Below are 8,380 nucleotides of genomic sequence, written 5' to 3'. Positions count from 1 at the left end.
ATACTTCTCAGACCTACCCTAATATCCTACACTGGGATTACCCACTGTAGTGTAATATCTCACCCACAGTCCTCAGTGCCAGCCTAACAATCCGTCTCAGAATTGATAGACTAAATCCATACCCTCCAGAGTTTTTATAACCTAATGCTACCCAGAATTTTCCAACCCACCCAGCACTCTACCCCCAAATTTTCAGAGCCAGCATAACATTCCAGCTTAGATTTCTCCACACCAGTCTAAGAATCCATTCCAGAATTATCAGTCATTCTAACATCCCACCCATCATTCTGAGAAAACTACTATCTCACTCAAAATTCTCAGAGTCAGACTAATATTTCCCCATATATTTTCCTTTCTGGAGACAGTCTTTGCTCTGTCGCCCAGGCTGGAGTGCAGTGGTGTCATCTCGGCTCACTGCAAGCTCCACCTCCTGGGTTCAACTGATTCTGCTGCCTCAGCCTCTTGAGAAGCTAAGACTACAGGCACCCACCACCACACCCAGCTAATTTTTTATTTTGAGTAGAGACAGGATTTCACCCTGTTGGCCAGGGTGGTCTCGAACTCTTGACCTCAGGCCAGCCACCAGCCTTGGCTTCCCAAAGTGCTAGGATCACAGGCGTGAGTCACCGCGCCCGGCCTCCCTGCATGTTTTCTAAGACTAACTTCCCACCAGCCATCTCAGCGCCAGCCTCACAGCCTATCCCAGAATTCTTAGTATCAGCCTAGAATTCTCAGACTCACTACAAGCCTTCCAGAATTCTCAAAGTCAGAATAACATTCGATTCCAGAAGTCTCAGTTACCCTAACACTCTATCCCGGAATTCTAAGTGCCACACTAACATCCCAACCAGAATCCTCAGAGCCAGTTTAGTTTAACCTTGGATTTCAGAGCCCTGATAGTCCATCCCAGAATATCCCAGAAGGGAAATCATACAGATGACTTAACACGAAGCCTGGGATCCTAACAGCCTGCTCTGGACTCAAGAAGAAGCTATCAGTCCAGCACCAGCCTTGGGTGCAGGCCTAGTCTATGTTTGGCTCCACACTTTATTCTCCGCAACAACAGCCCAGCTTTTCAAAACCTCCCCTCCGCCGCCCCAAGGCCCACAGCTCCTCCCCATGTGGGCTTCACGGCTGTTGAGAACCCAGAGATCTCCTGACAGTCCTGCCCTCAGCTTTTCTCCCATCTGAGCCCAGAAGGACAATCTCCTTCCAAGAATCACCCTCCCCAATAGCAGCCAACACGTACATGTCTTCTCTATGTGGACCCTGGGCCCCAGACACCCCCTGCCCAGACGCCCCAGGCACCTGCAGGGCTGGGCTTAGTGACAGCCGCTTCAGGACTTTCTTCTTGTGCTCATTCAGCAGGCCGTCTATCTTCCGCATGGGGGGCAGGTACAGCTCGTCTGATGGATGAGGACATGGTGTCAGGAAGGCCACAGCCCCACAAAGCACTGGGGCCAAGGTGGGGTCATGGAGTCTGGGTCCCCAAATCCCCTTCCCACTCAGAGACAAAAGTAAAGGCCCCAGTCCCCTCCTCCTTCAGACCCAGGAGTCTTGGCCCCAGCTTCCTCGTCCCTCAGACCCAGGAGTCCAGACCCCCAGCCCCTCCTTCCTCAGACCCAGGAGTCCGGACCCCCAACTGCTCCTCTCTCTCAGACCCGGGAGTCCAATCCCAGTCCCCTCCTTCCTCAGACCTGGGAGTCTAGGCCCCCAGCCCCTCCTCCCTCAGATCCAGGAGTCCAGGCCCCCAGCCCCTCCTCCCTCAGACCCAGGGACCTCCTCCCTCAGACCCAGGACTCCAGGCCCCAGCCCCTCCTCTCTCAGACCAGGTCCAGGCCTCAGCTCCTCCTCCCTTAGACCCAGGAGTCCAGACCCCAAACCTCTCCTCTCTCATATCAGGTCCAAGCCCTCAGCACCTGCTCCCTCAGACCGAGTCAGCCCCCACCCCTCCTCCCCAGGCCTCAGCTCACCATGCGTGTCCTCCAGGGCCTGGATCATGTCTGGGTCAAGTGCTGTGCTCACCAACATCTCCACATAGCTCCGGTACATCTCCCGCATCGCCCGGGTTTTCAGCAGACGCCCAGGTACTGCCCGCTCTGCAGAAAAGACAGGACGCAGGCTCGTTATCCCAACTTCCTCTGAGACCACCTGTGTGGCAGATGCTGTTCTCAACACTGGGGACCAGAAGAGAAATCCCTGCTTTCGGGAGGTCCAAGTCCACTAGGGAAGACTGACAGGCAAGCACCAAGCCACGTGCTCTTGTGGCAGAATCACAGGAACCGCAAGAAGCTCAGAGAAGGCCAGGCACAGTGGCTCACACCTGTCATCCCAGCACTTTGGGAGGCTGAGGCAGACCACCTAAAGTTAGGAGTTTGATACCAGCCTGGCCAATGTGGCAAAACCCTGTTTCTACTAAAAATACAAAAATTAGCCAGGCGTGGTGGCACACGCCTGTAATCCCAGCTACTTGGGAGGCTGAGGCAGGAGGATGGCTTGAACCCAGGAAGTGGAGGTTGCAGTGAGTCAAGACTGTGCCATTGCACAGCCTGGGTGACAGAGTGAACCTCGTCTCAAAAAAAAAAAAGCCGGGTATTCTGGCCCGTAAAGTGCTGTGGCCTGTAATCCCAGCACTTTGGGAGGCCAAGGCTGGTGGATCACCTGAGGTCGAGAATTCGAGATCAGCCTGACCAACATGGAGAAACCCCATCTCTACTAAGAAATACAAAATTGGCCGGGCGTGGTGGCACATGCCTGTAGTCCCAGCTATTTGGGAAGCAGAGGCAGGAGAATCCCTTGAACCTGGGAGGCGGAGGTTGTGGTGAGCAGAGATCGCACCATTGCACTCCAGCCTGGGTAACAAGAGCGAAACTCCATCTCGAAAAAAAAAAAAAAAGGGCTGGGCATAGTGGCTCATGCCTGTAATCCCAGCCCTTTGGGAGGCCAAGGCAGGTGGATCACCTGAGGTCGGGAGTTCAAGAACAGCCTCACCAACATGGAGATACCCCGTCTCTCTTAAAAATACAAAATTAGCTGAATGTGGTGTCAGATGCCTGTAATCCCAGCTACTCGGGAGGCTGAGGCAGGAGAATCGCTTGAACCTGGGAGGCAGAGGTTGTGGTGAACCGAGATGGCACCATTGCACTGGCAACAAGAGTGAGACTTTGTCTCAAAAAAAAAAAAGCAGCTCACAGGAGGCATCAGAGTCACCCTTGTTCAAGGTCAAAGGCTGAGCTTTGAGAGATAGCTCAGAGCACTTAATTGTGGCTTCACTTAAGTCTAAAGCAGCAGCATTGTTGGTTTCCAAAAGAGTGCATCCAGAGAGGTCAGATCATAAAAAGGCAAGGCTGAGGGAGGAGATGGGAGCTGGGATTGGACAGGTCAGTGTAGGCCAGACAATACTGGGCCTCCAGCATGAGGCAGAAAGGGCAAGGGCTTTTTCTGGTGGGCACTAGGGAGCCACGGGAGAGCTGAGAGCAGGGAAGGGGTGAGTATAACTGTAGAAAGACGCCTCCTAAAGCCAAGTAGGGGACAGACTGGAGGAGTGAGGCTGAAGTCCAGGCTGATGGACCAGCTAGGAACAAATGGAGGTGGGGCAGGGCTGGAAGCAGAGGACGAGGCTGAGCTGGGCAGGTCTGGGAAAGAGTGCAGGGGATGGGGGCAGGCAGGGCTGGGAGCTGCCCGGCTGTGGGGGCGATAGGTAGAAAAGGAAAAGAGAAAGGCTGGGTGCGGTGGCTCACGCCTGTGATCCCAGTACTTTGTGAGACTGAGGCGAGTGGATTGCCTGAGGTCAGGAGTTCGAGACCACCCTGGGCCAACATGGTAAAACCTCATCTCTACTAAAAATACAAAAATTAGCCGGGTGTGGTGGTGGGCACCTGTAGTCCCAGCTACTCAGGAGGCTGAGGCAGGGGAATGAACCCGGAAGGTGGAGCGTGCAGTGAGCCAAGATCACGCCACTGTACTCCAACCTGGGTGATAGAGTGAGACTCCGTCTCAAAAAAAAAAAAAAAAGGAAAAGAGGTGATGATGGCTCCTGGGAAGTCTGGTCAGGTGACTGTGTAGCCAGAGGTGTGTAAGATGGGGAAGCCAGGACAAAGAGCTTGATGGGATTTGGAGGAGACAAAGAGCCAGGACAAAGAGCTTGATGGGGAAGGTATATGGGGTAGCCAAGGGCAGAAACTGGGCTTGGGCTCACTGGAAAGGGGTCATGACCCCAGCAATAAGGCAGACAGCTCATCAACAAGAGAGAAGGAAACTGGGACCCTGGACAACCCTGAGAAAGAACCATTCATTCATTTACTGAGACAGAGTTTCCATCTGTCACCCGGGCTAGAATGCAATGGTGCGATCTCGGCTCACTGCAACCTCCGCCTCCTGGATTCACACCATTCTCCTGCCTCAGCCTCCCGAGTAGCTGGGACTACAGGTGCCCGCCACCATGCCCGGCTAATTTTTGTGTGTGTGTCTTTTAGTAGAGACGGGGTTTCACTGTGTTAGCCAGGATGGTCTTGATCTCCTGACCTCGTGATCCGCCCGCCTCGGCCTCCCAAAGTGCTGGGATTACAGGCGTAAGCCCTCGCACCCAGCCTTGAGTGGCTGTATTTTTAATATCTGTTAAAAACAGAGATTAAAAACTGTGTGGCCCTGACCAGGTCCCATCACCTCTTGGTGCCTCAGTTTCTTCGTCTTTTATTTATTTATTTAAGAAGCTATCCTTAGAGACAGGGTCTAATTCTGTCACCCTGGCTGGAAAGCAGTGATATAATCATAGCTCACCATAGCCTTGAACTCATGGGCTCAAGTGATCCTTCTGTCTCAGCCTCCTCAGTGGCTGGGACAACAGGCATTCGCCACCAAGCCCAGCTAATTTTTAAAAAATTTCTTGTAGAGATGGGGGTCTCACTATGTTGCCCAGGCTCATCTCTAACTCTTGAGCTCAAGTGATCCTGCCACCTCGGCCTCCCAAAGTGGAGGGATTATAGGTGTGAGCTACCACACCCGGCCCCCATCTTTAAAATGAGGATAATTCTAACAAGCTATCTCACAGGGTTTATTAGGTAAAGGTCAAGTAAGCCTATATGCAAATGTTTAAAATGATACCTGGCACATAGTAAGCACTTAACAAAACTCAGCTGTTACCCTTACTGTACATATGTGAATACATATATATATTTTTGTTGTTGTTACTGTCATCACTAACTAGATATATATATATATTTTTTTTGAGATGGAGTCTTGTTCTGTCTCCCAGGCTGCAGTGCAGTGGCCTGATCTCAGCTCACTGTAACCTCTGCCTCCCAGGTTCAAGTGATTCTCCTGCCTCAGCCTCCCGTGTAGCTGGGATTACGGGCGTGCGCCACCGTTCCTGGCTAATTTTTGTATTTTTTAGTAAAGACGGGGTTTCACCATGTTGGCCAAGCTGGTCTTGAACTCCTGATCTCACCTGATCTGCCTGCCCTGGCCTCCCAAAGTGTTAGGATTGCAGGCACAAGCCACTGTGCCCGGCCTAACCAGACATCATAAGCACTGAGGATGTGGCAGTGTGCTGGGCAGACACGGAGTACACAAGTGGTGTCTACTAAAGACCGGCACTCTCCTATGAGCTTCGTCTGTTATGAACCCATTTTACAGGTGAGATCATTAAGGCACAAGAGGTTATGCCTCTTTCTCAGTGTCACCCAGGGCCTCATAGGAAACCCCACCATCACAGAGCCTCCAGGACAGCCACCTGATGTCCCACATCTTCCTCAGCCCTCAAATCCTGCCTGTTACAAGGCAGAACGCAGCACTGAAGAGTAGAGTCCGAGGCACCCTGGGCTCAGTTGCAACTCTGGTGGGCATCCAACACAGACTATGATGCTGTCTCTTGGTGCCTCGGCTTCCTCACCTGTAGATGAGGGTAACAGTATCTACCTACTAGGATGGGTGAAAATTACACAAGTTAACATCCATCAGCTTCTTAGCAGGCAGCCTGTTGTGCAGTTAGATGCCCCGTGACTGTCAGCTGCTGCCATTAACTGTAACATACTAGTTGTTACCGTCCTGCTGAGGCTACCTAGAGCCCTCTGGACAGCCCTCACCTGTGTCCCTTTCCCACCCACCCCTACAGCCCTGAGGCTGCCTGGAGCCTCACCGTCCTCGCTGGGGGCTCCAGGGGAGGACTCTGAGTCCGAGGAGCTGCCTGGTGGGCCCCCACCTGCCGCAGCGTTGCCCCCTGCCTCCTTCAGCCATTTCTTCCTCTTCTTAGGGGGCGGTTCAGCCTTCACCTTGGTAGGCCGGGCTTTAGGCAGCCGGGATGTGGCAGGCTGTCCTGTGGCGAGACTCCGCTCTGGCCGCGTCTGCCGTCCGCTGGCGGCCCGCTCGCCCCGCAGTGGCCGCTCCCCACGCGTCACCTTCTCCTTCTCCTTTTCCTTTTCGACAGGCCGCAGGAGGGAGGGCTTCTCGGGGGCAGGGGGCTCAGGCATAGCTGTCTCAGGCGTCTGCTCTGGGGGCTTCTCGGATGTCGTCTTTTCAGGGGTCTCAGGCTTGGGAGGTGGTGCTGGGGCCTTAGGGGGAGGTGCAGAGCTACCCCCAGCAGATGTGGGGTTCTTGGCCTGCCCAGAGCGTCTAGAAGGGAACAGAGAAGGGAATGTAGTCAGTAGCCCCCGAGAACCGAAGTTCTCCTCATTGCCCCTGATCAGTGCCCTAGGCACAGAAACAGCTTCTCTCATACTGTCCCCTCCTCTCTCTCTCTGCGTCTCTGACCCCCTCCCTCTCTGGGACTCTGACCGCCGCCCTCTCTGTGTCTCTGACCCCCTCCCTCTCTGGGACTCTGACCCCCTCCCTCTGTGGGACTCTGACCCCCTCCCTCTGTGGGTCTCTGATCCCCTCCCTCTCTGGGACTCTGACCGCCGCCCTCTCTGGTCTCTGTTCCCCTCCTTCTGTGAGTCTCTGTTGCCCTCTTTCTGGGTCTCTGTCCACCCCAGGTCTCTGAACTCTTCTGTGAGGCTCTCTCCCCTCCCGTCTCTGGGTTTGTTTCCCTTTCTCTGGATCTCTATCCTCCCCCATCTCTGCCCCCTTTTCTCTGTCTCCTTCTGAGTCTCCATCTCCCTCATGTCTCTGGGTCTCTGTCCCCCTCTCTCTGGGTCTCTGTCCCCCTCTCTCTGGGCTCTGTCCCCACCTCCCACTCTCTAGCCTTCTCTCTTGCATGCTCCATCCCCACGCCTGTCGGCGCTGCACACTACCTGCCCCTGTGTCCCCCGTGGTTGGTACCTGACTGGCACTGGGGGCCGATGCCAGGGTTTCCGAGCACAGACCCTCACGTAGTCCTTCTTATTGACATTTTCCAGGAACTTTACATAGAGGCGCTGGTACCGATTTTTTGCGTCCCCAAAATACCCCAAATACTATGGGGAGAAAGAGGCATATGAGGAAATTCTTCACATTGCCAGCCAGACAGCCAACACCCCCGTGCCCTGGGCTACCACGGCAGCTGCCTGGAGCGTCCCGGCAGCCGGCGGCCCCCTTCCAGATACACTGTGGAGTGAGTCACACTCCTGCGAAGGGGAACCCCAGCTCCTAGATACCACACCCCGGGGCCCCCAAGTCCTTGGTCCCCTTTGCAGGCTTACATTACTGGTGGCACAAAACTGCCTCTGACCGTCCTTGATCTCTGGAGTGAATTTCTGCAGAAGGGCCTTCTGGACTCGCCAAATGGGTGGGGGTTCACGCCCCGTCTGCAACGCCAGCTGAGGAGGAGGGGTGTGGTGAGGCCAGCAGGGTCAGCCCTCATTCCCGTACCTACTGCCCGTACGCCCTGGCCCACTGGCCTCCCTCACCATCCCCTTAGAGAAAAGGCAGAGACGTCACCAACAAGTATCTTCTACCCCCATGATGTGTTCAGCTCTGTGTGCAGCTTGAACTTGGCCCTGTCCCCTCCTGCCCACCCGGTACCCTGGATCAGGCTGCTCGTTCTTAGGCTGCAGAGTTTGAGTCACTGTTGCCTTACGGAGTGAAAGCCCAGAACTTCCTGTGTGACTCAGAGTAATGACAATCTTTGGGCACCGCCTGCTATTTACTGTGCTGGACAGGAGGGTACGGTTGTGAGCAAGACGTCCTGGTGTGGTCTGTGTCCCCTCACAATTCTCTTTTTATTTTTTCTTTTTTGAGATGGAGTTTTGCACGTTACCCAGGCTGGAGTGCAGTGGCGCAATCTCAGCTCACCGCAACCTCTGCCTCCTGGGTTCAAGCTGATTCTCCTGCCTCAGCCTCCTGAGAAACTGGAATTACAGGTATGTGCCACCACGCCCAACTAATTTTGTCTTTTTAGTAGAGAGGGGTTTCTCCATGTTGGTCAGGCTGGTCTTGAACTCCCCACCTCAGGTGATCCACCCGCCTC

At 54.3% G+C, this 8,380-nt stretch overlaps 1 protein-coding gene across 1 annotated transcript; it reads right to left on the bottom strand.

Annotated features, from left to right (window-relative positions):
- Positions 1–595: 595 nt before the first annotated feature.
- On the bottom strand, positions 596–8,164 carry LOC113224132 (proline-rich protein 12-like). Its single transcript, XM_026453417.2, has 5 exons — positions 7,614–8,164; positions 7,255–7,388; positions 6,137–6,609; positions 1,974–2,099; positions 596–1,406 (listed from the first exon to the last, which is right to left on the bottom strand). The coding sequence occupies exons 3-5, from the start codon at positions 6,465–6,467 to the stop codon at positions 1,129–1,131; spliced, it is 735 nt and encodes a 244-aa protein (XP_026309202.1). The 5' UTR covers positions 6,468–6,609; positions 7,255–7,388; positions 7,614–8,164; the 3' UTR covers positions 596–1,128.
- Positions 8,165–8,380: the final 216 nt, after the last annotated feature.

This window comes from Piliocolobus tephrosceles, unplaced genomic scaffold (genome assembly GCF_002776525.5).
Source record: "Piliocolobus tephrosceles isolate RC106 unplaced genomic scaffold, ASM277652v3 unscaffolded_43759, whole genome shotgun sequence".
Classification (NCBI taxonomy): domain Eukaryota; kingdom Metazoa; phylum Chordata; class Mammalia; order Primates; family Cercopithecidae; genus Piliocolobus; species Piliocolobus tephrosceles.
Note: the sequence above shows the minus strand (reverse complement) of the source record. Positions and strands in the feature narration are given on the sequence as shown.

What these genes read in the sequence shown, in the direction of transcription:
- LOC113224132 (XM_026453417.2), bottom strand. Translation starts at nt 6,467, where the DNA reads ATGCCTGAGCCCCCTGCCCCCGAGAAGCCCTCCCTCCTGCGGCCTGTC. An exon ending in TGGAGCCCCCAGCGAGGACG is followed by an intron (nt 2,100 to 6,136) that starts GTGAGGCTCCAG and finishes TCTTTTCTGCAG; the next exon opens with AGCGGGCAGTACCTGGGCGT. An exon ending in GGCCCTGGAGGACACGCATG is followed by an intron (nt 1,407 to 1,973) that starts GTGAGCTGAGGC and finishes CTCATCCATCAG; the next exon opens with ACGAGCTGTACCTGCCCCCC.